This window comes from Semicossyphus pulcher, unplaced genomic scaffold (assembly GCF_022749685.1).
Source record: "Semicossyphus pulcher isolate SPU_LCO1_2020_fin unplaced genomic scaffold, fSemPul1.0.p SCAF_7, whole genome shotgun sequence".
Classification (NCBI taxonomy): Eukaryota; Metazoa; Chordata; class Actinopteri; order Labriformes; family Labridae; genus Semicossyphus; species Semicossyphus pulcher.
Window position 1 is genome coordinate 15,211,878 of NW_027211748.1, and position 18,298 is coordinate 15,230,175.

At 43.9% G+C, this 18,298-nt stretch overlaps 1 protein-coding gene across 3 annotated transcripts in view; it reads left to right on the forward strand.

The window, feature by feature from the left end:
• Positions 1-18,298, forward strand: part of mib1 (MIB E3 ubiquitin protein ligase 1) — a 59,845-nt gene that overhangs the window by 33,143 nt on the left and 8,404 nt on the right. For all 3 annotated transcript variants that reach the window (XM_069684514.1, XM_069684515.1, XM_069684516.1), the window contains exons 13-16: positions 13,001-13,133; positions 14,139-14,225; positions 14,713-14,871; positions 17,312-17,493. In XM_069684514.1, the coding sequence (XP_069540615.1) occupies positions 13,001-13,133; positions 14,139-14,225; positions 14,713-14,871; positions 17,312-17,493 (561 nt within the window). The remainder of the gene's footprint in view (positions 1-13,000; positions 13,134-14,138; positions 14,226-14,712; positions 14,872-17,311; positions 17,494-18,298) is intronic.

The following is an 18,298-nucleotide window of genomic DNA, read 5'->3' on the forward strand; positions in this document are numbered from 1 at the left end:
AGTGATTTATGAATGGGCCAGCCTACCTGGGTGCTGGAGGGGGAAGCCAGTGGCAGTCAGGCTCTCTGATCCAGCAGCCCATTGTTCCCTCCAGCCTCACTGCAGGGGAAGCTCCTCTGCCTCCTCCTGCCTCTGATCTTTTACCGTGCCGTACTGGCGCCACATGTTCCCGCTAAGTGACTCACAAACTGCACAAATACCTATGCACTGCAGGGGTGCGTGCGTGCGCAAGACCATTTTCTCAGGGGCACACACAAACACACCCACAGTACAGTGCTTCTACTGTAATGCTTGTAGGGTTGTATTGTTGTGTTTGCCTGAATGAGTCTTTTATGATTGAAAGTTTGTCCACAAGTTAGCGCAGGCGAGGGCAGCGTGATACACCAGCCAATTGATAAAATACAAGAGAGGTGACGCAGATACACACGGCACATTTACGCTAAACAGGAAGCTGGAATATGAGGATATTACAGGGTCAAAATTGAGGAGGGATGTCTCTTATCCATTGTGAATGGGCTTTTAGCGTTTGTGTGTTTATCTGCCGCGTGTATTATATCCCCGTGTTTACAGAGCAATATATGATAACTCCTGATAACAGGATGGTGGAGGCGATAAACTTGGTCAGGGGAAAGGGTATACACAGGTTCCCTTCTGTAATTCATTAAAAGATAACTCATCGCAGAGATACGTCAAAGTAACCTTTGGAATCCAGATGAACTGCACTTAGTGGGTTCTTGTAGCCCACAATGGGAGCCCATATCCTTATGTTGGACAATTATCGTAACATACTCTATGTAGTCTGGAGAAATCAGTCTGATCCCGCTGATTTATTACTTGTAATTATATATGTCTCCCTTGTATCATCTGTTATTATCTTCAGTGGTTCAATTAGACCCTGCATTATGTTGCTGTAGCTTGTTCTAGTTGAATTACTCACTGAAGAGTGTACACCCATTAAGGATGGAGAGCGCAGTCGCTGGTCCATTCAGCGAGTCGGGTACCAGTTTGCTGCAGCATGCCCTGTGACTTAATAGAAAAAGTCCTCCAATCCTAGAAGCCCTCCCAGTGTCCACCTCTGTCTGAGCTGGGACCAGTCCAACAGATCAGCCAGAGGACAAGCTGATACAAGCCCCAATCCCCCTGTGACCAATCAGAACGCCTACACTTCCTCCTAGGGCTGGGCCAACAGTGGCTACGAGCCAATAGATAAGCTCAGCCATGCTGTAATGCTCTGTCTGTCCTGTGGCATGCTGAAACATTGAGTCCTGGCTGCTATGTTGCTATAGCACATGTTGGGAGAGGGAGGGGTGGGGGTAGCAGAGGGAGGAGAGGATGGATGGATGGAGGGGGAAGAGAGGAAACCGAGGGATCAAGGGAGGGATGGAGGGAGGGAGAGGGAGGGGTACATCCCTTACTGAAGGGACTCAAGGACATAAAGAGCTTTTGGGAAAGTGACTATAGCATGCAAAGAGAAAAGCTGTGCATTGTGACGCCACTATAAGCACTGATGCTATGGTTTCTCTCCCACCAGCCAAACCTAGAAAGAGCAGGATTTATTTGTGGCACTTTAAGTGCCTCAGCAATGCAGGTAGTAAATATGACAGAGCAAGGTGATATACTTCCACAGCACAGCTGTCAGACACCTTTAATATTTTTACTCCCCATTTAAAAACAAATGTACTTTATCTATTTACGTGATGTATTGGAATAAGTAAAATCATTTATTTTAGCGTTTGATGGTCCTCTTACATCACTGACGGCATGTGTGTTTTAATGAAACACTGAGATGCGTGCTGCGTTTTCTTAGCTGACTGAGCTCGTGTAAAACATCAGTGTAAACTGTGCAGAGCAGTAAATATGATTTCACACAACACAAAGCTCCAGAAAACGTAGTACAGCTTTTATTAGCTGGTCACCTTGCGTGATTGAATATTGTTATTCATTTTCCTATTTTGGACTTCACAGATCGTGGCTTTATATCAAAATAATATTGATGTGTGAAATGTTTATACATAATGTAAAAGTTGATTTGAAATAGAGATGTCTCATGCTTCTGGGATCCAAACCTAAGACCTTTAACACTGAGTATCAGTGCGCAGTATAATCCTGATAGTATTTTTTATATTTACGCAAGTAGATAATGGATCAGAAATTGATAAAGCTTTATGTTTGAAGTCTAAATTAGGGCTGAGATTTCTCTATTTGATTCGATTCCGATTTGATTTTTGTTAGGGGTATTTCAGTGACAATATCAATGCACCTCTAACCTGGTGCATTATCAACATGTTTACAATAAGAATTGACCCCAAAGACCCCTTTTTATTTGACATGACCAACACACAGCAGTCAACACAATATAACAATTTTATGAATTAGACAGGTAATTAACTTTTTGTCCAGTTTCAGATTTTTAGTCTTAGATAGATAGATACCACCATAGATAAACATCAGTGCAAAACTAACTTACATGTTCATGGACGCACACACGTTAAACACAGTCTGTCTGCGATCACTGATGTTTCCGTAGTCGGTGTAGTAAACCAGCCCGGGCATGTCGTGCTGCGTTCAGGAGCGCTAAGAAACGTGAATGATCAGACACGTTTCTACACATATTTTTAAAGATCGATCTCGGGATTTATGAATCGATATCGGGTCATTCAAATGAGAATCGATTCGAATCGGAAAAATCTTTTTTTTTAAACCCAGCCCTAGTGGGGACAAATTTAGCTGTAACGATTAATAGATTTATCTATTACTTGATCGTAAGTTGATTATAAGTCATTTTGATAAGTTGCTATTTTGATAACCGATTATTCAATGATTTTTTTAGGCAGAAATGTCAAACATTTGCTGTTTCCAGCTTCTTAAATGTGGGAATTTGCTGCTTTTCTTTGTCATTTATGACAGTAAATACAGATCTTTGGGTTTTGGTTGATGGTTGGGCAAAGAAAGCGATTTAAAAAATTAAAAAATATATTTTTTTTTTACTTTTTATAGACTAATAGATTCATGATTAATCTTGAAAATAATCAGCATTTTAGTTATTTATAAGTATTATAAATATAACAGTTAGTTATTGGGGGGTTAGGGAAGGATTTAGGGAATCCTTGGCCGTAGATCATGTAAAATCTTTTAGCATTTCACTGTGAAAACACTGAGTAGCCCATTTTAACAATATTAGATGTGCAGCTTTAAAACAGCTTTAGAATTATGTTAACCCGTTTGAGCCGTATGGTCAAATGTAGGCAGAACCTTTGCTCCGTATCCCATCTAAGAGGTATTAGTAACCCTAATGTACTCTGAGGGACACATTCAGGCCGATGTTCACTTCTAAACCCAGCTAAGCTGTTGAATAATGCAGACCAGGTTACCTAGGTAACCTGTCCGGACACTGAAGTCAGTGGCTCCATGTAAATGCAGTATGACAGGTCAAGGGGATAAGGATTTGTGTTTGTTTGTGTCTTTGGTGTGCTTGTGCTTTTGGGTGTGTGGACGGTCGCGTTCAAACATGAAGAGAATACTGAAGAAGAATCGACAATGCAGACGTTTTTTTGTTTAAAAAAGCATGAGGTACATTTTTGGGATACAGCAGGGAGCTGAAATAGTTGGAGAAAGCCTTAATTGCAGTCTATCTGTAGAATCATGAATCTGTGTTGAATACATTCATTTTTCTGTTTAACGTATACATTCATATAACATCCATTAACAAGTTGGCTGTTAGACATTTTCTGTGCTGCTCTGGGGCATATGGCCCGTTGTCTCCGTGCTTAGGGGAGGCAGGAGCTGATACAAGACCCTTTGATCCCTATTATTTCCCACTGCAAACAATAGATTTTAATTACCAAATCGCTCTTTCAGCCCCAGCGTCTCCCTCTGCATGAGCGCCTAGAAGTGTAACTGCTGAAAAAGTCAGACTCATCAGCTGCAGTATGGCAGCCTGTTTGTGTCACTTTGGATCTGTTCTGCCAATTACCGTGGAAGAGAATTTGATGGTGTGTTATCATCGTTTGTCTGTTGTGTTTAAGGGGCAGTGCTGTTACAGCCGGCTCGCTGCGTGTAAAGGGACCCTCACAGGTCACAACATACAGAGAGGAGCGTTTCATAGGGAGTGTGAGGGTGAGTGCGATGTGTTTGTAAGGGCAGAGAGGTGGGAGGCATGCCGGCGAGCGAGGGGTGATTTAAAGTGGTAGATTTGCAGGGAGACTGTAGATCATGGCAGCCTCTCAGACTGTCTGCCAGTTCGGTGACAGTGTGGCATTCTGCAGAGTGGCTGTCGATCGAAGGACCTTCAGCACGGCTGAGTCCTCCACCGCTCTGCAAAACCCGGAGTCAATCCCATCGGTTCTATTTACCGCTTTGCACCTCCGTGTGGAGGAAGTTGAAGTAAATTCCAACAGAAGTCGGTCTGATATTGGTTGATGGCAACTAAAACAAAATAGCAACATTGACTTCATCGATAAGAGGGAATTTGGATGCTGTTGGTTGGTTAAGAACTTGCTAAAAGAACAAAGACATGGTGACTCAATACCAAGACTGCTGATGACCAAGCTAGTTGGAAAATATGTACATATTAAAGTTAAGCTCCAGGCTATGAGGGTACCTTAAAAAAGTTGAGATTTGGCCAAGAAACTTTCGCTAAAGTCCACCTAAACCAAAAACAAAGAGCCTACGAATATGTGCTGCAGTTTGTAACATCGACCATCCTGCTCGCAGTACTTTTGATAAACCACTTCATGCATCTGCTTCCCAGTAAAAGCTCCATTTATTTCTCTCTGCTGTAAAGCTTTCGCTGTGAAGGAGCTGCACAAAATGTTGATCAGTTGTATCTCTGCAACTTTGATTGTAGAAACAAACTGATGAAGCATGAGTTATATTACCTTTGGGTTTCCTAAGCGATGTTCTGAAGCCTTGGTTTGGCTTCTCATCATCGTATTAACAGTTACAGGGGCCATTCACTTTTAGTACAGCATATTAATCTCTCACTGCAGACACTTTGGATGAGCACACACGCCATACCAATCAAAACAAACAGTGCGTACTCATAAAATAACCAAAACAGCATTGAACATTTGGGGTGGGACAATATATATATATATATATATATGGCAGTATATCGTCATCCTGACTCATGCAAGACAATTGACCCTTCACTAAGTCCCGCCCCCCTTGCTTACTGTTGCTACGCCTGTCAAGCTTTCGCACCAGCATGTACATTTTATGGTGTTTTTAACTAAAGCAATGAGACATGTTCCAAGTGAAATAAGAGCAAATGTCTAAAAAAAAAAATAGTTCCCAAATATCAGAGAGAAGTCGACAGAAAGGGCGACAATCCGCATTTTAAAGCTACATCCAGAATATGTGAGAGTTTGTCAGCGGAGTGTTGAGAATCAAGAGGACATAAAAATTGAGGCGAAAGCTCACCGGTCCTAATGCAAGCATCAGGCACCCCACGAATTGACAATTCATGTTCAGGACAATCATATACAGGAACAACAATGTTCTTGCACAGCAGGGTAAGTCAATAAATTGTTCTATTTTAAGCTAATGTTTAGTTATGACTTTTAACTTTAATTATGGAATATGTTTTAGCCCATTGCTAGCAAAACTAAATTATCCCACTTTTTCATTTTGTTTAAATAGCTTCAGGATGTTGCTCGCATATCGTGGGCTCGATCCAAACACTGGAAGGCACAACAGGAAAGCCCAACAAAATCCTGTACAAGTTTGCCTCAACAATGGCACAAACCATGGGGTGGTAAAATAAAGGCTGTGCCGATATCATCCGTGGTGGTAGCGAAGGCCAGACAGGATCACAAGCGGAGACCAGCTGACTGTCCACGATATATAATCCATGTCTGAAATCGCCCCTCTTTGAGTTTTTAGCCTCGGAAAAAATTCCATATGCGCATCGTTTCGGCATTTCTCCTCGTTCTGGAAGCTTCACAGGCCTCCCGCGCCTAGTTACGGTTGCTAATGTAGGATTGAACAGTGGCCGGTCAAGGGAGGGGCTTAGCAGAGGGTCAAATATCGATAGGCTGTAAACAGGTTTCCCTGCAATCATGACTGCTCGTGGTGGCAGTTTTAACATGAATGAGAGTAACGTAAACGGAAAGTAATTGGCTGAAGTTAATCATATATAATGTGTCGTTATATGATTGTCTTGCAATATATTCATTATCGCAGAATCGCTGTATCATGATGTTATTGTTATCGTGGGCCACGTATCGCATCTCGAGTTACCCTGCGATTCCCACCCCTATTGGACATATATTGATAATATACTGTATATGTCAAAGTTTTACATATTGTACATATAAAACACTATTAATTTAATTTCTGTCAGTCAGTTTAAGCTCTGTATGAATCACTTGAATGAGCAGTGATCTGTAACGTGTTCCACAAGGCTGTTGTAGAAAAGGGAGTGAGCAGGGCGATGGGGTCAGCAATGATTTTCTCTGCTCTTTGAGAAGCTTGTTTGAGGTAGATGACTGTAATGAAACAGAGGCCGGTGAGGGTGGAACGCTCAGCTGACAGCGTACGCTGGTCTGTTTGTGTCTTTGGGTGATAAGTGATCTACAATTTTCTTTTTTTTGTCGTACGTCACGTCAACCATTCAGAATGTAATTACCAAATCCTGTCACTTGGCTTCATCACCTTTCAAGTCTGTTATTTGCACATTGTCAAAGTACTATCACTCCCTCGTGTCAGTCAGAGGTCAACTACTTGTGAGTCATTTTTACACAGCAGGTTAATTTCAATTCAGTTGTATTAATATTTATTCAGCTGTCCTCTTATTTGCATTAGCGAAAGGCTAAAAATGAATGTGTTCCCAAGTCTGTGCGGAAACTGATGTCCAGTAATTACCTGATTGTTTTTGAGGCGCCATTGAGCAGTCGTTCCATGTAGTATGTGTGATATAGCTGTCTCTTTACTGTAATATAATCTGCATGTCCTTGCTTTATCTTTGATGTCATTCTCTGCTTTTTTAGAAAGGGGATGTATATTATGACTATTATGGCTGGTGCAGAAATGAGAATGAGGCTTTTTCAAGGTGCTGAGGAGAATAAAGTGCAAAGGAAGAGTAGCACGGGAAAATAATTGGGTCATCCCGAACCAATGGGACATTAACGCGCCATTGGGCTTCTCTGACTGTCTTGCTGCCTCCTTCTTCATAAATTGCTATGAATCAGGGCGCCCCATAATACCAGGTGATTTAAGGCTAATTAAAGCTAAGCCTTTATAGGCCCCCACCTTCTTCCCAAATGGACAGACAAATGTACCTGAGATGTTTGAAATGCACCTGGCGTCTCCTAAACAACCTTCAAGGCACAGGCAATAGCTATAGTGATAACCAAAACATCATAGAAATGCACCCCTTTACCCGTCTTCCCCCTTCCCGGTTTATGCAAATAGTCCTTAATAAAAGCCTGCTCACTCAGGGGCCTCAGGTACAGGCAGGCAGGGGAAGGTCACATTGTAGGGGAAATTATTCTCTTCACGGCATGGTAATGAAAGCCTTTTTTATCGAGCGGAGCCAGTGAGGTTCTTGTCCTCAGCTCTCTGCTGCACTGCTGGCCTGGACGCTACCTGTGTTTATTTACTCTGTCCACAGCAGGACGGCCGGCAGCTGATAGGACCGCACTGGCAAAGTGAACTGCTAACTAATTGCTCCTAGAGGTGAAGGGATGCTCTGAAGTTCAAGCCGTTGTATATTTGCGCGGGGATTATAGGGTGCTTGAATTATTTGCCATGTCCAATATCTGTTGTGTTGAATGACAGCAGAGGAATCTGTATTTTTTTAACAGATTTGCCCTTTTTTGTGTTGAAGTTATTTGATTTTTACATACGTATTTTCAAAAATACGCAATATCTAAGCCAATTTTCCCTCAGCAGTTTTACGACTCTTACCCTCCCAGCTGTCACTGACCGAGGGCGCTCAAATCTCTCAAACATGATGAAGAGCGCCTCCCCGCCCCGAGTGGAGAGCGGCAAAGGGGGGTTCCATTTGGAGTTAAGGTGTTGCATTTGTGAATGATTTGTTGGGAACAGAGTTCACTATTTCAAAGGACCTGAAAGTATTGATCCTGTCCCCTCTGAGCTGACACCTCATGTATCGTCTGAAGTCGTCTCATCTTGAAAGGCTGTTCCAGTAAGGACTCTGCCTCGGGGGGGGGAAGAACTGTACTGAGGAAGAAAGATGCACACAAACATCATGGAACAATGTTATCAGCTTAGATCGTGAAGGCAGTTTAACTAATAACATTTTAGACAAAACTGTTTCAGCTACAGGCCTGAGAATTTTTCAAAGTCATGTTTTAAAGAGGATACATAAAAGATATGTGTCTACAGATATTGCGAGCTAGAAAGAAAAACTGACTTGGACACCAATCAAATGCATCTCATCAAAAACAGGCTATTCAGATTAAAGTGTCACGCATCGCGATAAAACAACAGTGCCGGTTGAAGCAAACAAGTAGAGCTGCAACTACCCAACACATAATGTTAGTGAACCATGAATGGTACAGAAGAGAGTTCGGAGGAAACACCACCTTTGACACAGACTGACTCTCTCCATTGCTACCAGACTCCATAAACGAAAACACAAATTTTACCTCGCTGGTCTACCGCTGCCCCGTTACGCGTCGTAAGACACGTTAGTTTGGAACTGAACTAACCGTTTAAAACACCACACAATAACACACACAAACTAAGCTATCGAGGCAGCCGCAGACCATCAGCAACTCCCATATTCTGCAGTATAGTAAAATTACTGTTTTTGTCAACGGAGTCTGGTGGCTGTGAAGAGAGCTGCTGTTTCTGGTTAAACAAAGGATCTTACTCTTTGACAAAAGGTCCATCTCTCATCACTTTGACACTGAAACATGTAAACATAGTCACATTTCATTTTACTTAATTTGCATAGGATGCATCTTTAAGGTAACCTTTGATACATTTGTTTATTATTAAAATCTGCGGGGTGGGAAAGTAACTAAGTTACTTTTACTTTGAGTACTTTTTAAGTGAGCTACTTTTTAAATGAGTCATTTTATACACAAGTACTTTACTTGCATACAATTTCAGTCAAGTAACAGTACTTCTACTTGAGTAGAATATTTCAGTACTCTTTACACCTCTGGAAATTGCTTGGGCTGAAAGTCGTCATGGAGATGGAGATGGCTCTTAAAATTTAACCCACTGAGCTTTTTCAGACTTTTTGTCAATGTTTGCATGTAAGTTACAATTGTGTTGCTCCTCCTTAAAAAAAAAGGGAATGATTAAAATCTTCTCTCCATCTGCTGATAAAGGCTGTGTGATACTGTTCACAGCTCTGGAAAAGTGAGTAAGTGGTCCTTATATTTAATCTGTATCCCAAGGTCAAGAATCGGCTTTGACGGTTAGAAATATAGATAAAAACAAGTAGCACTTGAAAGCTCCGGTTCAGATATGATTTGTATGTTTGACCATAAAAGCACAAAGATTTTTCCTTTATATCCGTTTAGTAAAGCATTTTATTTTCCTGAGGCAGGTGGCACCTTTTGGCGACTTATTTCCGATGCAGAATTTGGAGCTTGAAGCCTTAGTTAATGGACAAGGGTATGCCAAACACGTCTCCTACATCAGAGTAACCATATGTTTGTGCGCAGCCATTAATCTCAGGCTGGATGTTGACTGTTCCCGTTTTTGCCCTGTCCTACCCAAGTTATTGTCCCCCGACTCTCACTTCCTGTTGTAATAACATCCACTGACCACCACACAGATGGCTGTCAGCTAGGCGAGGGCGGCAGAAGGGCCCTGTCGACCCCTACACTCAAACACACACACACACACAATTGCACCCACACACATACACTTAGCGCTCACACTTCCACTGTCTTACATACAATGACAAACGCCGATACACACAGAGCCGAGGGTGTCAGAGAGCGTCCTGGTCAATGACAAATTGCAGCCCAAGACAACAGGCCCCTGTGCAGCTCTCCTGAGGGACTCTGGAGATCTCTCACAGGGTGACCCAGTTCCATCACGTCTCCCCTTCTACCTCTCTCCTCTACCTTTCCCTCTCCTCAGCTTGCACGTCCTCCTGCATTTAAACAGACCACAGCACCGGTTCAGCCGTAATAAGGAGATCCTCACTTCACTCTAAATATCAGTCTCCTTCTCAAATCCTGAGTTGTTTAAATGTTAACTCCCAGGTCAAGTCAGTGTTCAGTCTTCCTCTTGAAACCTGCCGGCGCACAGTTTCTCTCACACCCCCCTCAGTCACTGCTAACATCACTTAGCAAAGAGATAAAAAAAAAAGAAGTAGGATTTATTCCTTCGTTCTTAATTTACTCTCTTTTTTTCTGCCTTTACAGCAAATAGCTTAACTGCAATGCAGCAGTGCCAGTATGGGGCATTAATATTAATGTCTGCCCATTTCGCCCAGCGTGGCAGGGAGCCTGTCAATCAAGACTTCTATTGGAGGGGCTCCCTGCACAAGCACACACCTGCCCAGCGCTCATGTGCATGCTTCTGACTGTAGAAGGCGCCAGTCTGCCCCTATAGTGTGGCAGGCGTGCATTTATTGGCCGGTTGTTCTACATATAGGAGATGTTTCCAGCCAATCCTGACAGCACAAATCCTCTATATTGCACCAATAGGAGGGAGAAAAGGAACAAAGGCTTTATGTGGAACAATTGCCCTTGATTCTGGTGTGAATTGTTGTAGTTAAGGAAAAAAAAAAAACTGCATTCCTGTGTTGTCTATCAGTCTTGCTTGAAAGGAAGCTCAAAGAGTGCTACGTTTAACCACCGGGAATAAGTTTTATGTTATAGCTTCGGGCGAGAATCTGATGTGGCAAGGTCTTTTCTTGAATAATTTGCTTGTTTAAGTCTCAACTCCTTCCCAGTGGGAACGCTGGGGATGAAATTACTCAAAAGTCCCCCCTGAGATGGTAAATCTACAGTACGCAAGCAAATAATTCCTTGTAACAAAGGCGACACATTATGAATGAGAGATTAGGCAGAATGGGTGCGGTTGCTATCACATTTAAGCAGTGCTCCTCTGCATTAAGTGGTTGAAGATAGCTGCAAGCAATGCAGGTGCGCGCGTGTGTGTGTGTGTGTGTGTGTGTGCGTAAGCCTCTGTGCGATGAGAGGTAGAGAGAGAGAGCGAGGGAGCCTGGGATCAGTGTGCTGCGCTGTTCATCACTGCAGCAGTACACCAGCGCCGGATCTCTGTCCGTGCAGAGGTGCTGACTGCCTGCACCCACCCCCCACCCCCACCCCCCCCTTCTCCTGCATCTCTGCTTCCTCAAGAGGGTGTGCTGATGATGCTCTCTTTCATTACTCCAGAAGGATGGAGACAAGCTGTAGGTTTAGCAAAAACCCGCAGGGAACCAGCCATCCTGATTACCTGTAGTCTGAAACCCTGCCAGCACGTTGGTTTGCATTTCTTTCTTTTCTTTCTCTTAATAGTTTTAACAGTTTTCATTGATTGTGCGGGCGGTGGCCTTCCTGCCCTGCACTGGAGCCAATTTCCTCCCTGTTCTGCTTTAGAGCCTATTTACCTCACTGTTGTGTACGTAAATATTCCAGTGCTCGCCATGGGGCCGTTCAGCCATATCAAAGTAAGAGTAAAATCAGCTGCCTCCTTTTGTCGCAGTTCAAAGATATGCCCTGCATGATTATTCAGGGTTAATCAAGGTCACAAGTTTCCCTCCAGCGTTGCCGCTTTAATGCTTATTGAAGGTACATTGTGTACCCAGCTAACGGACAAGATACAAGAACCCTTCTGGGATGTATAGCTTTTAAGTGTCTTGCTTCATGTTTCCAAGTATTTTGCGCAAATTGAAGAGATGTGTTTGCAGCCTTTGTTTCCCATCACATCTCCTCGACTGGCCATAACACTTAGTATAGGAAGAGGCTCATTTCAGCGGTCTCATGTACCATATGCCTGGATGTGTGCCCAGGGACTAAAGCAAGAAGAGGAAGAGGAGAGGAAGGGGTTGGGGGCAAAGAGATAATGGAAGAGTTCAAACGTTAAACTTAAGCAGTCGTGCTGTGAAACATAGTCGCCTTGGTAAAAAGAAGGGTGTTAAATCACATCTACTTCTTATAATTACATCTGTATTACACCTTTAGTCTACCTAATCAAGTGATCTTTGGATTTAGTAAGTAACAGGAACCTATGGCGCTTCCTTTTACTCGTCAAACAGACGTCTCTTTCTTTCAGTGTCTCTGCAGGGAGTGACAGCCAGCCTCCCTCCTCATCCCCACTGTGACACTGTGACTCCTTCTTAGCCCTCCTCTTGTACACTTGCAGCCACGTCTCTCTGTGGCACACATCCTCTAAATGACCTTCAGTGGCACAGAACTGACTCGCTCTTTCTCCACACCAGGCCACCTCTGTTAAACAGCGCTGTTCAAACAATGGATTTTTTTTTTCCCCCCACCATTTTCCCACCCTGTCTCATTCTTACCCAGGAGTAGACCTGAGTGAAAGCAGCTAAATCTCGTGTAATTACCATTTTGCCTCCCAATGATAGGCGCTTTTTTGCGCATCACCAAGGGACGTGTGGCTTCCCTTTTGAACTGAAGAGATGGTAGGGGGACGCGTGCTCTAAAATAACACAGTGCACTTGTACCACTCAAAGCTTGATGTAAATAACACTCTGCTTGGGAAAGCAACTCCTCCCTTAGTTGATTTAGTATTCTTGTCCCTGTGTGTGAAAATGGGATATGCTCTGCTGTAAAAAAGAGAGAGAAAGTGTATTGGAATCTGCTGTGTATCAGCAGTACAGACACTGTGATGTGTTTGCGTACAACAGCTTGTGTCTGGCCATAAGCTTTTATACAGTGCCTGAGATATTCAGTCAGAGATGGATTGATTTTGGCAGTTTATATCATAAACTATCAAATTGACTGTACTGTCTGAACCTTCTCTGGCCTTTATTCTGTAAAACTTCCCAGCTCGGTCCACTCAAACACTCACTCTTCCTCCTTTCTCGCTGTCTGCGCAGTGCCATGCGTGTGCTGCTGTCCAAACTGCCGAGGCCTTGGATCGTAGACGAGAAGAAGGACGACGGCTACACCGCACTGCACCTGGCTGCCCTCAACAACCACGTGGAGGTGGCTGAGCTGCTGGTGCACCAGGTAACAACACAGCAGAGCTCACACACACACACGAATTTGAATGCATGCTTAATTACCTAAAGTGACAACAAATGCAGTTATTTATACTCTGTAAGAGCCCCACAGCAGCCTGAAGCATAGCTGCATCAGCTCTGCCTCTGCTCCTGGCTGACTAGAGACCATTAAGAGCAGCTTCCACTGCACTCCCTGCAGCCAGCAAGCTGTAGACCGGTTGAAGCTGCTGTAACTGCCATTTTTTTATTGAATCCATACGGTTCACAGGGTCTCCAGGGGTATCCTTTAGTGCTTTTGGGCCCTCATCTCCTCCTCCTCTTGCAATCATAGCTGCGTGCTCTTTTCCCTTTTGAGATTGCAGGTTTAACTCTCAGAAGACTGAAACGTGCAGGAGTTTACGGCAAATGTCACCTGACCAGGAGGGAAGTGGGTTAATTAGGATATGGTGCAAGGCAGCAATGTTGCTGCAACATTCAAACGCATGAGCGCTCATTGTGCAGGTTACCTTTCACCGGGGGGACGGCCCTTTTCCAGTTCCCTGCAATGGGCTGGTTCGCAGTGATGGCTCAGCTTTCTATTCAGAAATTGCAGCACACTACAAGGTGCACTGCAGATTCTCTGCCAGCCAGCCAGTCAGTCTTATTACTTGGGGATTTCACACACTGCCTGATCACAATGCTTATCTTCCCTCCACATCTCCTCAGCTGATGTGTTCGCAATTGGAAATGACAATCACATGCAGGGTTATTGTAGGATGCTTCTTTTTTTTTAACCCCCCAGGTGATACTTTGTTAGTCTGCGGGGTTGAAGGAGGAAGGGTTCAGTCATGGCACATCAATCTTGAGGGGGTGTTATCATGTGCCGAACAATTATTTTACCTTTAATTAAATTCTTATTTTGTCCTCTGTTCGTCTCGTGTCATTTGTACAAGCAGAAATGTATGTGATTCTTTCTGCTGTATATACGCACATATGTTTGTGTGTTAACTCCTCTGCTTTTCTCGCCTCTCAGGGTAACGCCAGCCTAGACATCCAGAACGTCAACCAGCAGACGGCCTTACATCTGGCAGTGGAGCGTCAACACACGCAGATAGTCCGGGTTAGTGGTGCCCTCTTCTTTCTTACACTCTTTTTTGTCATGACCTCTATCATTTCTCATCCTTACCTCTTGCTTCCCCTGCAAACTGAAGCTCCTGGCTGCAGTTAGCTCCCCATCAGCCCCTCATTCTGTACTGTACTGTTGCATCAGTGCAGCTCCACATTTAATTTACTCCGGTGGATGTCCTGCAGTTGTTTGAGGTCCTTCTTCAGATTAATGCTGTGTAGGGAAAAACCTCTCCAAGGCAGTGTCTTGGTTGGAGTCATTTGGCGTAGTGTTGGATCGAGATTGCCACGTTGCCATCTTGTGGACTTAAGAAAAAATGCACTCCATAATTGGGGAATACAGCACTGAGGCACTTCATTGTTAGCAGCAGCCTTATAAATCAGCACTCTGCCATTTGCATTGTTGCATAAAATTAAAGTTGTTTTATGGTTGTTTTTCAGAGTTTCTTTTTCACTGCCCGTGTGTGTGTTTTTCTCAACAGCTGCTGGTGCGTGCAGAGGCCAAGCTCGATGTGCAGGACAAGGACGGGGACACACCGCTTCACGAGGCACTGCGTCACCACACGCTGTCCCAATTGCGACAACTCCAAGATATGCAGGACGTCAGCAAAGTGGAGCCCTGGGAACCCTCCAAGAACACAGTACATATACATCTATTATTAACCTCGCTGTTCCTCTTAGATTACAGTCATTTACCCGGGTCAAGGTTCCTTGAGGTATTTGTAGGCATCACAGCTTTAAGGTGTTCTTATTTAAAAACATGAAACAGCGGGAGAAGCCAAGAGATGCAATTTTTAACAAGAAAGCAACAAACCGAGAACTTATCTACGGCTGTGTGTATTTATTGTTGAGGGGACACACAGTCATTTATATAAGCTAACGTGGATATAGAAATCTTATAATAACTTTGTGGTAACCATATAGTCATAGAAACCTATGGAGCCCATCCTATATGGGATATGTGAGACAGATACTGATACAACTTTAGAGGCGAAAAATGAGACAATTCCTGATATGGTGCAAATAATAATTTTTGAGCGGGACTGAAAATAAACTACTTCTATGGGGATTGTGCTGATCCAGTTATATTTAAAGCTACAGTACAGTAGGAAACATTATTTCTTAAGAATTTAGTAAAAACAACACATTTTGATCGTTGCAACAACATTAAATTGAAATGATGTTGATTGCTGATCTGTGACTGCGAGCGCCCGCCCCTTTGTATTTAGTTTGTTTCAAAATTCGTCAGGCCTGAATGAGCTTTCCACGTAACTAGCCAATCACAGCGACTCTGTACAAACTAGCGTCATCCGGCTTCTGCGTGACTTTTGCGCACGCAGAGGTTGTGTCAGTCAGGAGCTTTGGCAACTTGCAGTAAATTTGCCGACAACGGCATATACTGCTAAAGAAGCAAAGAGAAGGAAGAGCTTCGAGGAGAAAAAAGCTACAAAGAGAGCCCTGAATAAAAAGAGGGATCAGACGAGTGGGAGTGTGAGGGGCTCTTACGGTAACAGCTAACAGTAGCACTAAGCTCCAACACCTACTGTATGTAAAAAGGTGATCCACACCAAGAATCATGACTATAATGATAACTTTAGTAGTATTTGAACATTTTGCCAGCACTAAAGTACTGATTGGAATAAACAGCATCTCTCCCCTCTCTCTCTCTCTCTCTCTCTCTCTCTCTCTCTCCCGGCCTCGGTGCTGCAGAGAGACTCACGCACAGCGGCTGCGCGGCACACACCAGCTGCAAAATGCGCGTGCATGTTTGGAGTAGCAGAGTAATACAGAGAGGCGAAAGGTTTTTCACATTGGGATGTTCATGTTGCTTACTGCCACTTTAACGTAAGCCAATAATGGCCCCACAATACTGGCAGCTGATACATTGGTCAGGCTCTATCATAACACTTATTGGACCTATAAAAAAACACACACATTGCAGACACCAAATCACATGAGCTGCATGTATTTGGGTTGTGAAAAGATACCCGAGTTACCAAAGACACCAAGCACTCTAAGTAGGAAAAATAGACAATTCTGTGAACTCAAAAGGTCGTGTGTGTATGATTTCGGGTGATTGCAGAAGTCTTCAACACTTCTGTATAAGAATCGATATATGAACCAGTGTGAAACATTCTGACAGATAACATTTAGACAGGAAGCTCAGAGCTCCTTAGTCCCCCGTCATCTGTATCACTGGACAGCCCAGTGTGCAGACAGCCACCCACCACCAGCACAGAGCAGTCAACCAGCTCACTGCCGCCTCTCCACCAGCCTGAATGAGTTTGTCCTTTTGTAGAGGCCGGCAGGGGCATGTCAGACCTGAACCCTCTTCATGTTAACACCACATCACTAATCCCTACAGGGAGGAGTTTAAGGCTACAGCGCCTCGCTGCTGTTAGAGACTTACCTTACCTGTCACCTTCTGTCTCCCTCCTACTTCGTTCCCCTCTCCTCCTCTGCTTCCTCTCTTCCTGCCCTTCCTGGTACCCCCCTAGCAGAGGAGCAGAACAGACAGACAGCGAGCCTAATTGAGATATGTGCAGTTGGCCCGTAGCCCCCCCGCCCCCCCCATCCCCTTCAAGATGAGAATTGAATTAGCCGGCCCGATGGCTCCATCAGCCGAGATGTAAAAGCTACTGGTTGAAGACAATCAGACATGGAAGGCCCAAATTGCAAGACAGAAAAAGAGAGAGAGAGGCTCTGAGTTGGGGTAGGCTGAGGGAGGTGATGAGCTGGAGGAGGAAGAGAGAGAGACGGGACAGTTAATGAGATTTTGGGTGGGGGTGACGGGGGTTACACTGCCTGACAGCCATCTGAAGGCATGTCTTTGATTGTCTAATTAGTGGTGATCTTACAGTACTTTGACATGCTTCAGCTGAATTAAACTCTGCAGCCATCTGAATAATATTAAAATCAGGACTCTTTACTCTGAGCGATAATGGAGTGTCAGTGTGTACGGTAGAGACAGGACACTCTTTCCACTGGATTCAACCTGAAAACAATCCTGTGTGTCAAAACTCAAAAGCCGGACGTGCCCATCATTCCTCTGTTTTTGTGTGTCTGTCTGCCTTCCTGCAGTTAATCATGGGCTTGGGCACCCAGGGGGCAGAGAAGAAGAGCGCAGCATCCATCGCCTGCTTCCTGGCAGCCAACGGAGCCGACTTGACCATTCGTAACAAGAAGGGCCAGTCCCCTCTGGACCTGTGTCCCGACCCCAGCCTCTGCAAGGCTCTGGCCAAATGCCACAAAGAGAAGAGCAGGTAAGCAAGCCCTTAAAGGAATAGTTTGACATTTTGGGAAATACACCTTTTCGCTTTGTTGCCAGAGGTTAGATGGAAAGATCAATACCACTCTGATGTCTGTCTGTTAAATATGAAGCTGGAGCCAGGAGACGGATAGCTTAGCCTGAAGACAGGAAACAGGGAAACAGCGAGTGTAGTCTGTCTGTGTCAGTCACTTTGGACAAAAGCGTCTGTTAAAGAAATGTAATGTAACATCTCGATTGTCCAATGGTTTAAAAAAATCTTTTTAATTACTAACATGTTACGTCCACTAGGGCTGCATGATATGGGAACACAGTGCCTTTGTGATATCTTTTTTTATATATACGATATAAAAAATACAGGAAATGAAACCAGCCACAAGTAGTGTTATTCATGTACAGATTAACATTCAGAAAGTCATTCCTCTCACAAAACAAACTCCTACTTTTACCACGCTTGGTTCAGACCTCTGCCAGCAGCTCTAACACCAGCATGGACAAGTAAAGAGAGAGAACAGGTAGAGGGAGTACAGGTGAAGCAACATGCTTCTTAACAAACATCACAAAAAGACTAACTTATCGCAGTTGTATAACTTACATGTCATCTACCATTTCTAACAAAGTTTCTCTATTGCAACGACCCCCGTTAACGTTCATTAACCGACAAGAATTAAATACCTTTTTTTTTTAACTGCCCGGGACCGATAACAAGCTCTCCATCATGTGCGCTCATTCTGATGTTCTCTAATACTCGCAGAAACACACACACTCGCACACACGCAACTAAGAGGGACATTTGTTAC